This window comes from Poecilia reticulata, linkage group LG17 (assembly GCF_000633615.1).
Source record: "Poecilia reticulata strain Guanapo linkage group LG17, Guppy_female_1.0+MT, whole genome shotgun sequence".
Lineage (NCBI taxonomy): Eukaryota > Metazoa > Chordata > Actinopteri > Cyprinodontiformes > Poeciliidae > Poecilia > Poecilia reticulata.
This window is the reverse complement of record NC_024347.1, coordinates 4,858,256-4,878,402: the sequence shown is the minus strand read 5'-3', so window position 1 is coordinate 4,878,402 and position 20,147 is coordinate 4,858,256. Positions and strand designations below refer to the sequence as shown.

At 38.0% G+C, this 20,147-nt stretch overlaps 2 protein-coding genes across 3 annotated transcripts in view; both read right to left on the bottom strand.

Moving 5' to 3' along the window:
• LOC103479018 (cAMP-specific 3',5'-cyclic phosphodiesterase 4B-like) overlaps positions 1–13,111 on the bottom strand; it is a 70,704-nt gene extending 57,593 nt beyond the window's left edge. Inside the window, exons 1-2 of one of the 2 annotated variants that reach the window (XM_008433214.2) lie at positions 12,946–13,111; positions 7,938–7,999 (exon numbers count right to left, since the gene is read on the bottom strand). The gene's annotated coding sequence lies outside the window, so the exon portion shown is untranslated. The remainder of the gene's footprint in view (positions 1–7,937; positions 8,000–12,945) is intronic. The other variant, XM_008433215.2, reaches the window with a different exon arrangement.
• Positions 13,112–17,452: 4,341 nt separating this feature from the next.
• Positions 17,453–19,585, bottom strand: LOC103479195 (leptin receptor gene-related protein). Its single transcript, XM_008433491.2, has 2 exons — positions 19,322–19,585; positions 17,453–18,770 (listed from the first exon to the last, which is right to left on the bottom strand). Exons 1-2 carry the CDS (start codon positions 19,568–19,570, stop codon positions 18,654–18,656), a joined length of 366 nt encoding a protein of 121 aa, XP_008431713.1. The 5' UTR covers positions 19,571–19,585; the 3' UTR covers positions 17,453–18,653.
• Between the last annotated feature and the right edge of the window lie 562 nt (positions 19,586–20,147).

Here is a 20,147-nt window from a genome sequence, read left to right as displayed (position 1 = left end):
CTTGAATAATATGTTCTCCTGTTTTTCCCCATTGTAAAGACTGTCTAATAAAAAATGAGCGTCTAAGTCGCTTTGTATTTGTAACCCAAGAAAACACATCTAATAATTTAAAAGTTCCTCAACACTGACCAATTTTTAAAAAGTGTAAATTAAAACGCTTCATTTATTTTGATGCAGTTTTATAGAACTGCCAGTAGGTGTGGCACTGACGATTTTGTAAAATACAAAAAATTATCTCCCATGGGATTTCTTAGTTAAAATTAAAGGTCGGGGGATGATAATGCAATAGAAGATGGACGCATTTCAATGTTTTTCACAAGAGAGAGAATTTCTTTAACATTATTTAATATTTTGAAAATACACTAAGGCTATTAATTTGTCCAACATGCTAAATAGAAATCTGTCACAGTAAAGGTAAAATGATCTTTCAATAAGGTAAATGATCAGAGAAAAAGTGGTGAGATCCTGTAAAGCCCTGCAGAGACAGTTGTAAACCTTCATTTTTGATAACTATAAATATTTCAGGAAAAAGTCTGTCAGGTCACTGTGTGTTCTTGCCATCTGAGATCATGACCACCTGCTCAGCTTACAAACTGCAAAAAAAACGCTCAATAAAGTAAGGCTGTGGAGCCGGGTTAGTTTTATAATGGGTAACCAGGGGAGTTCTCTGAAACTCAAAGAGACCACTTATCGAGAACTTACCCAAAACATACAATTAAACGTTTCAAGCTTCAGTCAAGACGATATTCTTCACCCTACTTGTAGTCATACTGTTTAGGATTCAACCTTAGGGAAGTAAGAATCTCAAACAGTGATGTTTAAATTTTTGGTGTCTTTTCCATGCAACTAGCTCCAGTGCTAATGTGTTAATGTTTTCATAGCCATATTACACAATCCTGTGGGATTTATTTCTTATTTTTGCAAGAAATGAGAAATAAAATCTAATTTATCTCTCAAAGCAGCAGATGCTACCTCAGCTCCATCTCTTTGATTGGTCAAAGGATGGAACCACTTTCTGTCATGGAAGCAACCAGTGAAAACATTGATATTTCTTAAACTCTTTCTTGCTTTTAGTAATGCTAATGTGCTTAAAACATCTAAAAACATGTGGGTGTTTTAACACCTCCACTTTTCATGCAGTTTTGCCACTTTTATGTGGCGTGTTTGTGTGACCCATCTTAGTGTGCGGTGAAACTGATGTGAGCGCATATGTCTATGTAAGCAAACAATAATTTGTGGTGTTGAAAGTCYGTTCCTGACCAAACAAAAACATGAAATATCATCTGCTACATACACAAAGCACTTTGTGGAAACCCAAACAACCTTGTTCACAACTCAAAACGTATTCCTGGGATGAAAACAAAACCGACACGTCAAAAATACTCCAGGAAGTGGCAGAAATTACAAAGCACTCTGTCATTAGCTCTGCAATGTGTACAGTATAGCCTGAGAAAGTGACTGCATTCGGACTCCAGTATACAAAGGTTTGCTGTTTTTTAGGGATATAGTTGAAATGACTTGTCATCTTTGCTTCCTCTGCAAAATCCCCCTCCCTGATGACTGGCTACAGCTGTACAGTGATTAGTTCCTGCTGCAAAAGATTTGAATGTTTAACTGCACATTAGGACTTATGGTGCCAGAGCTTCCACTCATGAACAGGAAACTGAGATGTTCTGCACAATTTACATCTCAAGGACAATGCAAAAACAACTCATTTTGTTACATATTCCACTCAGCAGTGGAGGCTCAATAATTAACATTCTTAAAGTACAATAAAATGTAAATTCACTGATTGTCAATTAGTAAGACTAAACATTTACCACTAAAAGCTTGTAAAAAGTACAGACTTAATGTATGAAACAGGATTTGATGTTAATATACTTATTAGGCTCACTGGACAAATCACATATGACACTTCAGTAGATATATAGGTGAAACCAGATATTTACGCTGAATGAATAGACAAGGCATAATCAGCTACCTGACATTACATTACATCAAACCATTTGTTCCAGAAATGTTTTTTTTTTTTTACATAATTTAACAATTGTCTTCAATTTCAGAAGTTGACAGGGATTTTCATAATATTTAGAGTTACCTTTTAAACTTCCCTCTATAAACTTCTGACATCAGTTTGATTGAATTCTATCCAATTCCTCCAGGCCTGTATAACCAAGTCAGGTTTGTAGGCTGCCTTGCAATCACACACACACACACACACACACGCACGCACGCTTCGCAGACACACACACACACATAGCTCTGCACACACATTTTCCATGACACTGGCATAAGGGCTTTAATGGACACTCTAAAAAATCGACTATGCTGTTCTTTGGCAACTTTGTAACTAATTAGGATCATTTTCCATTTGGAAGTTCCATTTAATCCCCCATGGCTGCATCTACCTGAGTGATGTTATGAGATGTTTCTTCAACATTTCCACATAAATGTTTTTTTGATGTAAATTTTCCTCATGGCACGAGTCTACCCTGTAAAGTTGGGATGGTGCTCTAGCACTTTTTCCCTTTTTCCTTCAAATATAACACTGGTCAATATGGCCAAACCCTTTAATTGTAGTTTCATCAGACCAAATTTCTCTAATTATTGTTTTGTGTCAATCCTAACGGAGATAAAACACTAAAAGCCTGATTTATTGTTAGACAGTGCACAAACAGATCAGTTTATCTAATGTACAATCAAATAAATTTYGTCTAGTTAGCAAGAGTACATTAGATTAACTCCTGTTAATCTGTACATGTTTACACTTATTCAGTCAGAAGCTACATGGAATTGATGTCTAATTATCTGACCCAAACTTTGTTTTAATGACAGGATGTCAAAATGTATGTCTAATATGACAAATTAAAATTAAATAAAACGTATGTAAACAAGGTAGACTGCAGACACAGAATGTACCCAACTAACTCATGAATCTGTCACATAGCACAACTATACAATGGAGATCTGTGCAGGGTGAGTTAATCATTGTCATACATTTTAAAGGCCTAAATACCCAAACAAAGGGATCTCTGTGGTCATCATAAAAGACATTCTGTATGTCAGTGTTACAACATCAAAATTCACTCACATCCAGCGGTAAGGTCTTTCAACAAGCAATGTGTGTCACAATCATGGCAGATCCTCTTGACACACACAACAGAAATCGAYTTACAAGATACAATTTAAAAATGAAAAAAGAGAAAATTATATCAAAGATAAATGACAGGATAATGAAACTGATCCAACTTACCAATCGTCACTCTTCTCAGTGAAACGCAGATTTTTATTCTGTATGTACCTTCATAAACTCCCTTCCTGTTTCACTGCTAAATTGGGAAGTAAGTACAATAGATCACAAGACACGGTAGCTGCAGACAGCAACAACTTCTGTTTGAATGCGAGTGTAACCTTAGGAACAGCAACTATTTTCATTTATTGTGACAATAAACTCTACYTGTCCTTGGCTTGGCGTAGTGCATTGTTGGGATTTCTATTTTTACTATGTTTTCCAGTTTGGGTTTAATTAGACCAGCAATAAATTAAAATGCACTACTTCATTTAATTGGTGTCCTGAAGTTGCCTAGTCAATAACTATAATGGAGTTTTTTTGTTGTTGATTTTTTTTTGTTGTTGCTTTTTTGCTCGTAAGTGCAGTATTTGTGTTTGTGAGGTTTTGACAGAACTGGTGTACAGTGCTTAAATAGTTTATCACTTGTTTTTTAACACCATGAAAATACTACATACAATGCTAAACTGCTTTCGTGTTGCACATGTAATTTAGTAATTTAAAGCAATTTAGCCCTTTGATTTGACTGGTGTTGGAGACCTCTGACATAGAGCCTAAGAGCGCTTCCTAGTGGTCTAAAAGTTGATACTGAATTGATCAGAAAACAGGTCAGACTTYCTCATCATTTGAATGACTCCAAACACTAAACGTTGTGGTGAATACATCTTCATCAGTGCAGACAAAGTGTCTGCATACCATATCATGCTATTAGGTATCGAAGTTTACATTTTTTTTATTATTTATTTTACATTGGCTGTTATACTCTAATTGTACTGACTGAACAATTGAAAGTTGTGTAGTTTTTACATGCTTGACCAAGTTTGTGAAGCTATTGGGGTATTTAAGTGTGCTGTACTGGTGCAGAAGTATAAAATACATTTATAATTCAGTACATTTATGCCTGTGTTTAAAAAATGAAACATTTGAAGCCAAGTCAACTGTTTTATCTGTATTCAACMAGTAGCATTCGATACTGAAACYCAGATATCGGTATTCGAAGTGAAAAAAGTGGATCGGTGCATCCTTAGGAAATAATAGTGGAAACTAGCAAAAAGATGGTGGGAATTTTAAAGAGGTGTTTGACTAACTCAAACCAATGAAGACKTACCAATCAATTACTGAGAAGGATATMAATTATTTTCATATCCCTAAAAAGATTAATTTAATCTACTAGAGATAGATTTAACTTTGGGTCTCTCAGACGCCCACAGACTTTTCCACCACTGCAAATATATAACTACTTTAACATAATAATAAATTAATTTCCTTTATTCTATGTTCACAATTCTGGACAATAAATGAGTATTTAATCTGTTATAGTTTAGTATTTAAAGTGTTTATAGTTGCAAACAGCAATAAAACAATAATGTGGCRCACCTATTCAGCACAAAAACTGCCAATATATAACTACTAATACAAAAGGTTGTAAAGACAGCATCAATTAATATCATCCCACAATAATCCCAAGGATTAATGTTCAAAATGATGCATTCAAATCATTTTCCAGGGTTAAGAACTGCATGCCCAGAGTATCATTGCTGGAATGCAGCAGGAGGATTTCTCTGCTTGGTCTTTCTAATCTTATCCATCCATCCATCCCACACTGTTTGTGTAGGCATGTCCTACACATAGAGCAATGGTTGCACTTCATGCAGCTGTCTTTACACTGACTGGGCTGGACTGTGATTAAATARGGGAAAACAGGAATATCCAAACATATTCCAGCTGGTTGAGACTTTTCAGGCTACTTTCACAGCTACTTTTAGATCACTGTGCATCAGAAATGTAAAACAATTTTAATATCTGTTTTTAACCCTTTACATTCCAGCTATTACTTTCTGTAGGAGGCTGTGTGTGTGTGTGTGTGTGTGCGTGCGTGCGTGCGTGCGTGCGTGCGTGTGCGTGTGCTTGACCTTGCGGTTGCATTGGTGGTTTGCTAGCCAACATTCCTGATTCCTGAGGTCATTCCAAAACAACAGCAGCATTCTTAACTTTTGACTAAAGCCAACACTGGATCCTCTATCTCGCTTATTTTTTCCACTTAAATTCATGTCACCTCTGAAAAGAGCTTTGCAGTTTTTGGTAAAATAATGAATCATGCAAATGAAAATTATTGAGCTTGTTTTAATTTATCATGCAATTTATTGATTTATTGCTTGTCAAGACAGGTCTACACTCATGTTTTCCTRTAACATGTCGAGATACAGCGCTTAGTGAACCCTACTTTTACAATGACCTTTTTTGTGGCGTGACCTTCCTTGTGGATGGTGTCAATGAGCATATACTGAAACACTGCCAACTCAGCAGTTTTCCCCATGATCATGTGGACCACAGCATAACATTTCTGTAACAAAATCCTTTTTAATCGGCCCAATGTAATATTGTATTTTCCTGAGAACAGAATCACTRAAATGAATGTAACTTTAATTKAGATGTGACAATTCTTGAACATGGCATTTATACAAACTCTATCATGTAGCTGTCAGTCAGTCCTAACCGAGACAGACAGGGCCAAAGTGGAAAGTTTTCTCTTTCTGTTKGCGTGTGTGTTTACATTCTGCGCAGCAAAAYTGAGCTGCTCAGATCGGAAAGGACTGAGARGAGTTTTGCCGAGGAGGGAGAGAAACAACACATGGATTTGTGACAGCTGAAAGATGACGTCGCTATGGACGCTATGCAGGGAGCCCACTGCCCTACTGTACGGCCAGAGAGAGAGACTGAGAGCATGACCAGACCAGACCTTCTGGGCCAAATGKCCCGGGACTGTTCTGCACTCACAACATGTGTCTGTTACGTTAGAGTTGCAAATAAAATCATTATTCATTATTCAAACTTGGCCTTAGCANAACATGGCATTTATACAAACTCTATCATGTAGCTGTCAGTCAGTCCTAACCGAGACAGACAGGGCCAAAGTGGAAAGTTTTCTCTTTCTGTTGGCGTGTGTGTTTACATTCTGCGCAGCAAAATTGAGCTGCTCAGATCGGAAAGGACTGAGAGGAGTTTTGCCGAGGAGGGAGAGAAACAACACATGGATTTGTGACAGCTGAAAGATGACGTCGCTATGGACGCTATGCAGGGAGCCCACTGCCCTACTGTACGGCCAGAGAGAGAGACTGAGAGCATGACCAGACCAGACCTTCTGGGCCAAATGKCCCGGGACTGTTCTGCACTCACAACATGTGTCTGTTACGTTAGAGTTGCAAATAAAATCATTATTCATTATTCAAACTTGGCCTTAGCARCAAGAATTGYGGAGGCAAACTAATTTCAAGCTTTACAAAAGGTCCTGAGACAGAAAGCTGTTTTGAACTGGATGRCATTGWTTAATGAGTAARCTCAAATTAGATGTAACTGACTTTAAATCTGCCAGCTTAATTGCATTGAAGTGGTTGTTCTGGTGCTATAAATAAACTGAATTGAACTGAAAAGATCTGTTATGTAAAAGCATTTTGTATAAATTACTGCCCTCYACTATACTCCAAGCTGCACATGATTCATGAGGCGCTAATATTTTTACCTCACCTACATTTTAATGACACAGATAAATAATGATTTCATCCCGGACCTTTTTTGCAACAAAGGAAAGAGGGCCACATAAATGGCAGCTGTAGGAGTAAGTGAGTCACTGCGTGATGGTTTCTGCTCAACCCAACCAATAATTTGATCCAAGCCATTTTTAAAATAAAGAAATATGAGCCCACATTCAAACTCAACGGCCCTAGCGGAAATTTGATGAGGCACYGTCACTGCGGAAATCTGTCAGCACTTTATGAATACAAGCAAAACAAACTTACCGTTCCCMGAGACACTAAGAAATACTAAATAACTTAGAAGGACAGAAATTGGCTAGTAGATTGAGTTTAAGTTGTGGTTTAGAACTAGCTAAAATGTTAAATTAAAAAAAATGAAGGCGTAGTTGTCGTTCGAGTGCAAAACTGTCATGATGGGAAAGTTAAAGGAAAAAGGTTTCAATTACCAACTAAAGCTGCTGGGATTTTGTACARCATTCACGCCTTTGAAGTCAATGTTGTACACTTCTGATGCTCTGTCCAAATAGTGTGTGTTTATTGGGATYATGAATGTGGAATTCCCAATGTTCTGCTGAATCATAACCGAGTATGTGACTTTTCTGAGATGTCTCTGTTTTTATCTTCAAACTGAAGGATAAATTAGCCACCTTATAATGAAAATTCAGTTCTTTATAATTTCTCCCTAGAGGTCAGGTAATTATTAGTTGAACTAATCCGCATAGATTTCAATTTGAGATTCAGCCAAAAGCAAAAAGTACCCACTTTCAGCCAAGAGGTACATTATGAGAAATAAGCTTGTTTACTTAAAAACGACAACTAATTGTTTTAACAATAAATATATGTCACAGATAGGATTATCATGACTAACAATTATATTTTTTCTTAGMAGTACATTTAACAGTAATTCTAGATCTTCTGTTTCAACTAAAAACAATTAGATCTTAAAGCACATTTTTTGTTTTTCAACTTGACACTGAAAATTTTACTGGAGCTCAACATGCTGGCTGATTCCTAGCAGCATCAAAAATTTCACACTCCATCCACACATCTAATATGACTAGAAAGGCGGTATATACAAGTTCAGTCCATTTGGTTCATGCAGTCAATTTACTTACAGATGAAGGTGTAGTCTCAGTGATGAAAGCTGAAGCTGAATTTGCGAGAGCAGACTGCCGGCCTGAATGACAGAAAGCACACATATTACAAGGATACAGATCACATTGCTTTAACAAGATAGCTGACAGACTCCATCGTCGCTCCGAGCCAGATTTTCTTTCTGAAGTACAAGAAAATGCTTGTCACAGAGAATGAAAATATGAGTAGAATAACCACTAATTAAATGACAATGCTATAACAAAAGTGACTGTACAACTGTGATCCTTCAGGCTTTTTCACAAAAAAGCTTCCAGTTCTTAACAGAGGCTGGTGGCAGAGATACTTCTTAAGTGGTTCTGGAAAAGAACTGGTTTGCTTTTCCATCAACCAAGAGTCAATGTGGAGCCACATCATTATGTCTCAGTAATTTGTTTTTGTGAAATGTTGTAGTACGTGGAAACAATCTAACAACACAAATATTTTTTATGCCAGAATCTGACTCAATATCTCCACCTTAATTTATTACCAATGCTTTCTAACTCTAAATAGATGGAAAATGGAAGCTAATAACACAACCCCAACTTCACTAAAATTAGGGCTGTCAATGTTAAGGCATGCGATTAATCTAAAATGTTTAACACATTATTATTATATATTGCAGATTAATCTCACATGGAGGTTTACCTTATTTAAAGCAGCACAAGGTTTTTTTACTGCAGTCATTAATGCAAAGTCRCAAAYGCAAGTGAAAAGATGAGTGAAGTGAGAAAGTGGTGCASTCAGTGGGCAAATTTCGCTTTTAAAAACACCACAAGGGTAGTTTGCATTAAAACAAGCTGGTATGTAGCCGACTTATTACTGTGGTGAATTATTCTTCCACCGAAGCACAACCACTTTATAGCCAACATTTCTAAATTAATATCTGAAACAAAATGGTTTCTTTTAAAGCTTCCTGAATATGAAAACCTAGAAAATAAATACATTTGTTTTGAGCSAATTTACTTAATTTAATTTACTTAATTTACGTAGATTTTTTGAAAATGTGATTTTTTTTTTTTTTTACGTTTAAAGCTTACAAAGTTGAGCAGAGGGATTAATCACAGCTCTAGAGTATGATTAATCTGATTACATTTTGTTAATCAATTAACAGCACTCATTAAAATACGGAGCTAAACTCAAGGGTGTTTRACAAAGTTTTCATTGGCTGCTGTTCCCAGTGGGCCCGCCCCCTATGTAACTCCTGACRTAAGCAGATTTTTCCTTTGGTCCAGCAGCAAACGGGGACTACAATAGCTCYTGTTTTCTGTGTTCGGGGTTCGTCTTGTTTTAAACATTGGTGAAAAAAGCCCACTAATGCCAGGTAAGCACTGGAACCAGTTTGGTGGAAAAGGTCCCTGTGAGGAGAATATCAACAGTTGCATGTGACGTATTTGCAGTACAAATTCAGCAGTCTTCATCTGACAGTTACAGGAGGCACATGAACAAGAGAACATGACAGAACGCTCTGTGTATTCACTGTTAGCTGAATGAACAGCACGGCTCCCAGGACTGGCAAACAGCCAGTCTGAAACAACAAAAGGCCATGTACACATCATCAGGAAGTCAAAAGCATCAACAGTCCCTGACCGAGAAAGCCAGCATAACATCAGCATTGACGCCACCAAGCAGCCAATCACTGACTCATCAGTCTGGCAAGCGCTTTGAAAAGCAGCTGGATGTGCGGTGTTGTTTCAACACACACTGAGAATAAAAGCACAGTGATCTGTTGAGGTCACACCACCAACCCCACCAACATACACAGACCACACAAAAGCTCTGGGGCAGGCTTAAAGTGAAATACTGCTGAGTTTCTGATGTGTAAAGCTAATTTGAAAGAGAGTAAAAGTTGCAACCTGTTCCAGAGATCTTGGGAAGAATGTCCAAAAATCTGATTTACATAAGAGAGGGTGATATAATTTTCAAGTCATAAATCAATGGCTTGTGTTGATTAATAGAAATGTGAATTCAACTGAAGCTCCTTCAAATGAGAGATTGGACATTTAAGACTCACCAGTCCTGAAACTAAACAATACTACTAACTCTAATTTGTTCGCCCATTGCTTTTACTTCTTTATTTACAGTTGTGGTAAAAGAGAGTATGGCAACTTTTAATGTTTTCATGAGGACATAACATAAGTGATCTGGTTTTTACCAAGTCTGACAAATGTTTAAATATTAACTAAAAAAAAGATTCCACTGTTAGTGTTGATTAAACTCTGAAGAAATTCAAATAGAAAAGTAAATTGTAATTCAATAGTTGGTTTAGTTACTGGGTGTGCCCCATTCACACAGGAGCATGCTACTCTAGCTAGTGCACCGATTGCAGTTTTCTGGCCAATCACCAATCTTTAAAAAGCCTGACCTGCCGATTCCRATTTTGGCTWATACGAAATTTTTGTGTGAAATGTTGCTAAATATAGCAAGAAAGTTGCTGAGTTGGTAACACTGGGGTGAATATTGTTAGCTGCAAATGTCCATTCATGACCTGGTGGGCCAGTCAGTCAAACCTTTCTCGGGCCGAACAGAGGAGGACCGTGGTTGATTTTTAGACCTTTTTTGAGGTAGATAAGAACAGTGGACAACATCGGCTTCACGTGTAAGTATTGGCCGATTATCGATCTTCTGGAATTAAAGAAACTGGTACCGATAAACTGGATGATTGATGAATTGACAGATTTCATGRACAAAAGAAGCAATTCATTGTTATAAACRGGCTATGGCACTATTTTTGAACAACTTGAAGACCATCATTCTACTTTGAGAAAAAAATATTCCCAAGTAAAAAAAACACTTCAGATATTTGACCATGTCTCAAGGTGTAGATATCACAACAAATTGGTCCAAAGGTCAGACCATGTAGCAATCAGAGAAACTGACAAAGSCACATCAATGCAATATCAGTTTACACCGGTCTCACTTAGTTTGTTGCTAACATTGTTGCCAACTTAGCAACATTGTCGCCATATTTGCCTGCGGTGAGCCCCTTAAATTTGATATTATTTGATATCAGGCAGAGCGATTGACATTTCTCAACTGACGTTATTAAATAATTTCAAAAAGTTCATTGCTTTCTTCTACTGAATCACACATGATCAAATACACAAATGATGTCATCTAGCGACTTTTAAGATAGCCAGTAGCTGCTTTCCTTGCTGAGGAGTTGGCACCAGTGGCTGCTTTGGCAGTACAATGACAAAAAGATGGAGAAATTAAGAGTTGCCAAAGCCTCTTTCTTTTAAAAAGCACATGATGTCAAAGTTCCATCCAAAAGAATCATTAACCATCTTCAGCATAATGTTCCTTGGACAGATGAGAATAAAGTAAAATGCTTAAGCCAAAAGACATAATACAAAACTAAGCATATTGGCAAAAAAAGCAACACTTAGAAAYGTTTTTGCATTGTGGTGAAAGGGTGACGGGCTTGCTTTACAGCTGCCGGCTTGGAGGTCTCTGCAGTTATTGAGTCAAACACAAACTTTTCTGAATACCAAAGCATTTGAGGGTCTAAAATGTCAATGTAGCTCAGTCTATGTGATCTTTATATGAGCCAGTTGCCACAGTCAACTTGTGGCTGGAGTTGGACCATGCAACAAAACAAAGATCCCAAACACTGAGGCAAATCTATAGTCGGACAGCACAAAAAAAAMCAACAACACGAAAAAAACTGAATGTGAAGAAATGGTCCAATTTGATTGGACCATCAATCAAATCGGAAATGGATTTTCCAATGCATTTCACAAAATAGCATAGTGAAATGCTATTTTGGGATTTTAAGAGAGCTGGACATGAACAAATCTACTTTCCATTTTGGTTTTACGAATGATAACAGTATGGAATCGACTTTGTACTCTTGAGGTTAGGTGTAAAAAACATCAGATTACTTTTTTTTTATCATGCTCTGACATGTAAAACTTTACAAGTGAAAGAGAGTGCATTATTTTGGACTTTTACATTGATTGTAATGGATAAGAAACATGACATSAACACTATAATCAAATATTAGGTTGTAAATCCCCATTTGCACTCTCTGATTGATATTTCTGCATGTTATAGTAAATAGGGCAGATTCCCCCCAACCAGATGATATCATAGCCTAAAAATTGCATATCCACTCACATAGAGTTGCAACATAGTATCATTTTACCTCAAAATCTTAYACAACAGAGCAGCTGTTCAATTATTTGCTACAAGCTGTATTGTTTGTCAAGGTTTTAAATATTTCAAGCAAACACTTAAAAGAAAAAGTAACAAAGATTKTCCTGTTGACTCTGTAAGCAGATACATTAAATCCCTTCAGACATTCTATGTTGATTTTACAGCCTACTTAAAGCTATCTATCAGCGTGCCCTTTAGGTTAAACTCATTTGCCTGTTCTCTCATTGGTAAATAAACTGACTGATTCTCTAATGGCAGAAGACAGTTTAAAGACCAAACAAGCCAACCCCWCCCTTACTGTGCTCAACACTGACCCAAATGTTTCTTTTTGCATCTTCTTTACCTGTCTTAAATCCTAAGTACATATCTCAGACACTCTTCAAACTTAACTCCATTTGATTACAATCTAAATAAAACATGTCATTATCATGTTACGGCTGGTTAAGAAAAGTCTTTGAAACGTGACACAATGAAACGGAACTGTCGAAAGGAAGAGATGCTTTCACCGCAAAGTGGAAACAAAGATAAGGAGGGCAGCAGACTAGAAACGCAACAAACCTGCGTAATTGACTGGTTCAAAAGATGTTTCCTGTAAAAAGTGTTATCTGCACATCAAATGACGGGAGTACATAATGYTAACGTTTTCACAATAGGACTTATCTGGATAAGACTTAGGAAGATGCCAAATATGTCAAAACTTCAAAGAAACGTCGCGTGAGCTCCAGGCTGGCGGCCGAAAAAAAAAAAAAACACAGTAATTTGACTCATAAGAATAAGTTCGACGAAAAGCTCCGCGAGGCAAAAAAATATTTTAATTTCTAAGAGCTGCTTTACCGAATGAATTTCCTCTTATCGGTGGTGGTTTGTGTCCTCCCTCCGACGAAGCTGCTGTCGCTCTGCTCCGCGGTCCGTCCCACCGCGAGCCTACCGAGGCACGCGCCCCTTTTTATCAGGTTCCATTTGTCCCATTCGCGCTCGTTCCCTTTCACGACTCCACGTGCACATCGATTGGCTTTAACGACAACCACGTAAATCCCCCTCCGCACCCCCACCCCGCACAACCCCTTTTACCAATGGCTTGTCATCGCGCGCACGCTCCGTGCGGCCRCTCTCCCACTTCCACTCCAGCCTGATTCCATTAGATTTCCACCCAGAAGGGAATGAATCTGTCTGTTTGAAAGCAACAGCCCTCCGGCTCTTTGTCTGGAAACCTTCCTGACACTTACAGTTTACGSTCTATACACTGTAATAAAGATTTTTGATTTTTCTTTGCACTTACCTCAAGAATAACAATAACTGTGCCAGTGATTTTATTGTAGCAAAATCTAATAAAATATTTCATTTTCATTAATGAGAATTTCAAAGCAAATTATGCTGTGATAGATAAAAGAAAGACATTTGTAGGGATCTTTTTTTTTTTTTTTTTTTTTTTAATGCACAGAGCCATGCAATGCTGTGTGTGTGTATTATTCCTACCTCTCATCTTTGCCAAATGTGGCACACAGGTACAGTATATACTCCCACAGATGAACCTCACCAAGCACAATCAAGAGGAGCTCAAGATGAGTGGGTTCCCCTGAGGAAGACCGCCTGACAATTCCATCTCAATGAGTGGCAAACTTGTTTTGGTCATTGTCTCATTCGTTCCTGGATCTCTGCATCCTGACTCCTCACTCTCCAGTCTGATTCAAAAACTCATCTTCAAGCTCCTTCTGCTCAGACTCTTCATTCATTCTCTGATTCATGCTATGGGGGATCCTTCACCTCCACTATGCCATACTCACCTGCCTGTCCACCTGCCAACAATCCTCCATCTATTTCTCCTCCATCTGGAAGGAAAGACAAAATGGGAAAAACATGAGGAAAAAAAAAACACCACTCACCACCACCAGTCAACCTTAACCTCTGTGGATAGACTCACCTCTCAGGAAACTCTGTCCACCAATAAGAACCTCCTCTTCTCCTTTGTCTTGTCTACTGCAGATCATAATGTCCCCTTCATAACACTCACTTCTCGTCTTGAGTGACATACTGGAATGTTTCTTTAACAGAAGAACATCTACTCCAACCACATATTTCAACAAACTGTCTAAACCGTTCTGCTKTTTCAATAGTTGTTGATGTCAGGGTCAATTGAAACCACAACATGAATCCTCAAATCCAGACCTAAAGGGCTGTTGTCCTGTAACTTTCACATGGTCCAATACGCCTCAGTCAGTTGGCTGAGTTATGAGTGCAGTCATGTTCTTGAGAGTCTCGTTAATGACCTGATTATTTGAACCAGGTGTGTCGAAGCAGGGACACATCTTAAAATTGCCGGACACTGGCCCTCAAGACCTGGATCATAAAACAAAGAAATCMCAAAGAAAAACAAAAAAAGAAGGAGAGAAGCTGTATATGAAAAACTATTACCGCCATACAACTTTTCCAACTTCCAACTTTTGGAACCCTGTTTTTCAGCATTAAGTTGACGTGATCATTTCCGTCTCATCATTGAGCAGGAATGTTGGTCCGCACCTTTTTACACATTTCATACCCTCAACTGGCAGACAGATGGCCTAGTAATTGATTGTAGAAAAATCCCAAGGGGCTTAGTCCATACAGTGACAGCAAAACAAACCCAAATCGTCAAACCACCACCAAGCTTTTGAGGTGTTAATAAGATTATACCGTGCATTCTGGGTAAATATCTCTTCTGTCCAAAGGCCATTGTTCCACAATTAATATTTGTCCAGTCTTTTTCCGTTTGTACTGTCATGAACTTTAAAGTTTATGCTATATGCAGTCATTACACCAAGGAGTTGCAACTTCTTTGAGCTTTCCACAATTTGGCCTTGGAATGAAATTTGTGGGATCTGCTTGAAAATTACCTAATAAACGTTTTCAGACTGACAGGCAGTTTCCCATTTGGCAACATATCAACACCAGATCTCTACACAAAATAACTAACTTGGAAAAACTCCTGACTCTATTAAGGTAGACAGTACATACTTTATGATGAGCCATTGCTGAATCCTATGGAAGCAGCACTTTCGTCCACTTACCTTCTAGACACAGTCTCCAAATTTGGCTTCATCTTTGTCCAACACATTGGTATGTGTTGGACACATAACAATGTGTCCAACACTTGTTCTTTACACACAGAGTAAAGAACTAGTGTGTGTTTTTATACATTGGAGGGGTTAGATTTAAATTATTTCAGGATCTGGTAAATATCATTTTGTTTTTGTACAGGAAGTACAACAGGGTACTTTGTTTTTCTGTGCCTGCTTCTACACTAGCTAAGGTGTTCAAAAACTCCAGCAGCAGTGAGATATAATTTACAGTATCACCGAACTTCTGCTGCGCYGCATTCAAGGCCTCACTCAGGAGTGTTTTGGAGTCATTTTGATGCCTTGGTTGTTGCTAGGCAACAGCTGTCCTGAAAAAAGAGATGAATGGATGTCCCTGGGTCTTTYTTTYTTCTTCTTTMTTTTTATTTTCTCTTGTGCCCTTTTCATMCTTTCTGAATAGAAATTCAATCTGTCATATTTTTTTTAGTCTCTCTCTTTGTGGATATCTTTAATCCCTCTGGGATCTTTGTGTTGTACATCTGAAAACAACTTATACATGCTTCCATCTCACTGATGAAAACATTTAAGTTGTTCTTCCGCTATCRACGTAACCAACTTTGTTTCTTAACCAACTTGATTTTCTTAAAACTGTGGCGACATAAAGGACTTTATCATCTAAATGATGAAAACTACAAAACTTGATGAGGAAATGGTTGGAGATTATTGTAGGAACTACGGTAGCCCACTGGCACTTGTCCTCCCGGCTCCACTTGGCTGTGTTAATTGGACATATGTCCCACCATCTCTATGACAACAGGGAATTTAAGAGCCTACATTCTCCCTTGTCTCACATAGTACACGCTTTCTTTAGATATTTATCTCCTCCAAAGGCTTTTTCTGTCCAGAAATATTATATATTAAAGTATCCAGGATGATGATGCACCATTCCCGCTGTACCCAGCCCTTTGCGAAATGCAATTACAGGAGGCAGGCAGAACAGATGTTATTCATGCAGGCATTAATTTATCCACAGACTGCGAGTCTCCTTTTGTTTGTGGATAAAAAACCAAAAACACCCTCCTTTATGCCCTGATTGGTGATCAAGGTTTGTTSCTTTTCTGACACACATCAACAGAGGACGTAATTAAACCACTCAAGTTGTTCACAGCTGCATGTCTGATTTCCATCAAGTTCTATTTTACTCCGTCTACAACAATGTTGGCCTTTATCATTCTTTTTGTTTGGCGGTTTGTACGCAGATGTTTGCCGATCTGTATTTGAATTGAATGCTGCTGTGGTTTTTGTTTTTTTACATGTTGCTTTCTGAATATTTGAAAGCTGTGTAAATTATTTAGCATGTGTTCATAGCAGGACTYGTCTGTTAGGCACAGCTTCTCATTACAAAATTCAAGTCAGACTGATATCCTCYAAACTCTTTTTCTTCACCTCAGTTCACTTGCAAGAGAGGCACTTACTGAGCGCTAGTCTGTTTTGCCATGCTGTAGCAACAGTGACTTATTTTAGTTACTGTTTAGTTTAGTTTGTGAAAAAATGCAATAAGACAAAAACTGTGACTCCTTTGTCAACTCTTCTTCAGGCAGCTCTCGTTCACTACGTATCAACAGTTGCTGACCTACTGATACRCTTAGCAAACATCCAGCTGGCACTCGGTTGAATTCAGGTTACCGTGGAGTTGGTAAAAAACAACACAGCAGTCTCTTACGTTACCACTTTACCTACTTGTATCTGTAAATATTCCCTRTCCTTACCCAAGTAAACAGATGTTGGCGATTAGCTGTGTTTTGTCGAAGCCTACCCTACTGTATTCCATGCATCCACACTGGGTCAGCTAGCTACCTCGTCAGCTGCTAATAAAGAAGCTTAACTTCCATAAAAAGATATTCTTTGGGTACACTCTTACATCTTCAGGTGAGCAAAACAAAAAATGAGAGTGAGTCAGAATCTGTCTTGTAAGAAGCTAATTAATGTATGCAGTAATGTTTTTAAAGTGGGTTTATTCTGTAGAAAAGTCAACTTTGGGCTTTTTTAGAGAAAAATCACTGTTTTATTTTGATATAAACAATTGCAAAAACATGCATTTTCCATTTATTCAAGAGGAAAAAAGATTAGCTGTGTAATAGAAAGTCCTTAAAGAGACACTGGAAAAGTTAAGTATGTAGGTCACAAAACCTCTAATCAGTGCAACTCTGCAAAAATGTAGTCTGTTTTTCCATTTCCTACAGCGTAAAACACCTAAAAAAAAGGAAAATAAAAAATAAGAGAGTCTGCACATTTACAACACAAAGTTTTATTAAATGTTAGAGAACATGATTGGAGCTCATAAAAATTACCTCAATGTTCTCCTTAGTGTGTCAGGAAGTTACTATATAAAGAATAGAAATTCTACCCAGAGAAAAAGTGTCAGTTTTASACAAAATATATTATCTTACCCCCAAACTGCAAAGCTAATGCTAAAGAAACAGAACATTATAGAGAACAATAACTACTGTTTTCAATGAGAGGGGCAACACAGTCTTACTCCCATCAAACAGAACATGAGGCTGTAATATTGATTCAAGAGAAAGCAAGTCAAACATCAGTGATTTCTTTGCTAATTAAATACACATCACATAAGGCAGACGGTTATGGATAAGGTCAATGTGGAGAAGTGCACTTGGGTTCAAAGCGTACATTAGCAGAATGAGCTACTCAAATTGTGCAAAAGAAAAACATAAAAAAAAAAAATACTAACCATGATCATTAGTGTCCGTTTTTTTTTTTTTTTTGTTCGTGAAATGAATCAGGAAACTTTCTCTGGATTGGACAACATGCATCTATTTTTTTTTTGTTTTGTTTTGTTTTGTTGCAGTCGGAAGTGATCTTTGGTGGAAATGTAAACAATTGCGACAGAAAGAGAAAGAAAAAAACAAAAAGTCTTGAGGAAAAAGAATCCAAAGAGAACTAAGAAACGCCTCAGCCCTGCATCCTAACGTCGTTTAACACCTTCCAACTTTTAAAAGCGAACAGYGCTTGTGTTACGCAAGCCGTGTTTCAGAACAGACAGCAAGCTTCGCATTGTGAATTACAACTTTTTTTTCCTTTTTGRATCCTATTCGAAAGGAATGGGATCCAAAAATAATAATAAACTGAGACACGGTGATAAGGATGATAGCTTCGAYAAGAGGCCGCTTTGGGAGTTTAAGCTAAGGCAAGCTAAAACACATGAGATATAATGGATAGAGTCAGTGGCTTTAGGGGCTGGAGGCCTCGGAGCCACGTGCTTAAGGCACATTCATAAGCATAAAAAGCACTGCCTGCTAAATCTAAACCCCCCGATCACCCCAACAAAAGAAAAATCATCTTGGTGAAGGTTTTGTTCTTTCTACACCCTCCTGATTCAGCGCAGAACAAACGTGCCCCTCGATCTTCCGTCGCTTCATCTCACTATCCACCTACCCGCCCCATCTGCCCGAGCGCCTTTCACACGCTCTACCACTGCTCCCAGCTGAACTCGTCCCCACCTCCGAAGATGACGAAGAAGCCGAGGATGGTGAGGAAGATGACGGCGTTTCCMGTCATCACCAGGCCGCAGGCGCCCCACTGGATCTGTAAGAGAGCAGACTCGGCTGTAAGCGCGCGACACGACGCCGTGGTCGGCAAAACTTGCTCGTTTGGGGTTTTTCAACCTCCAGAGAACTCGCTTAGCCGGCCTGTAGGGGGCGCTAGAAAAAAATGTTTGGGCGCTAGAAAAATGTTAAAAGTTGAAATTTGRAAAACTATGACTAATTATTATAGTGAATAAAATTAAGAAAATAGTACAAACTGAATTGAAACATTATTGTTGGCTGAAATAATWAAAATTAATGGAAAAAACTGGAACTATATTATGTGTTTGAAAACTGATCAAAAACATAATGAAAAAAATAAAAACTTTAAGAAAAAAAAAAATTCTTAAATTCTTTTCTGACTTAAAACTTCATTGACGCAATTCATCTTTGAGCGTACTCACCTTTCTTTTTGTTTTAACCTTGAATGTAATTGTTTGCCATCATTTTTCTTTTCCTGCATATCCCCTAAAGCCAGCCCAGGCAGTCTAACAGGTGTGAGTACTTTGGAAAGGCTCCGGACGCATGAACGCAGGAACAAAGAGAACTCACCGTACTGTTTCGGGCCAAGACAATGGGGAGCCCAAAAGACGACACCACGATCCCCGTCGTTAAAAAGTAGGCCAGCTCCCTGCATGCGTTGCTGGAGGAGTCGTCGTCACTCAGGCGTCTGGATATGAAGGTTGGGATGGGACTCAACACGTAGAAAATCAGCACAAAAAGCGGCCAGTAAACCCTGTGAGAGACGGAACGGGAGGACAGATGAAACACCAGAAYATTTCCACTTTGATGAGAAAACATTGCAGTTTAGGGCTGGAGWGAGGCAACGACTGGTAACAACACGTGATCTGTCAGGTCAGTCATCCCRTACCGAATKCCAGAGGAGCAGACTGTCTAAAACCAAGTTGGTATTACGTATTGTTTTCCAGAAATGTTKGAGASACCGAAGCAAAACACAGATGAGTTCAGAAAGTGTAGAGCTCCAGTCCATCAATCATCTAATTTCTTATTTTTGATTTGTGAGATGGCTGCAAAAAMCATGTAGGTTTCAGTTTGAGCCGAGAAGGATTTATTTTTCAAAGCATCWAAGAGGATATTATAAAAGATGACAAGCAGATTGCCCTTCTGTTATTTGTATGTTTCAACAGTAAAGATATATTCTGCAGCAACTAACTTCAGTTAGTTTAATAGTAAGTTACAAATTTGTTTTTGAAAAAAAATATATATATAATTTTTTGTTGTTATTTTGGGACACAGTTAAAGGCTAAAAAAAAGCTTTTAAAATGACATCTGTATAGCTAAGCTTAGCACTTCTGGAAAAGTCTTTATATTTTCCTTCTAATCAAAGTAAGTGATGCGTTTTGAACTGCGTTTTTTT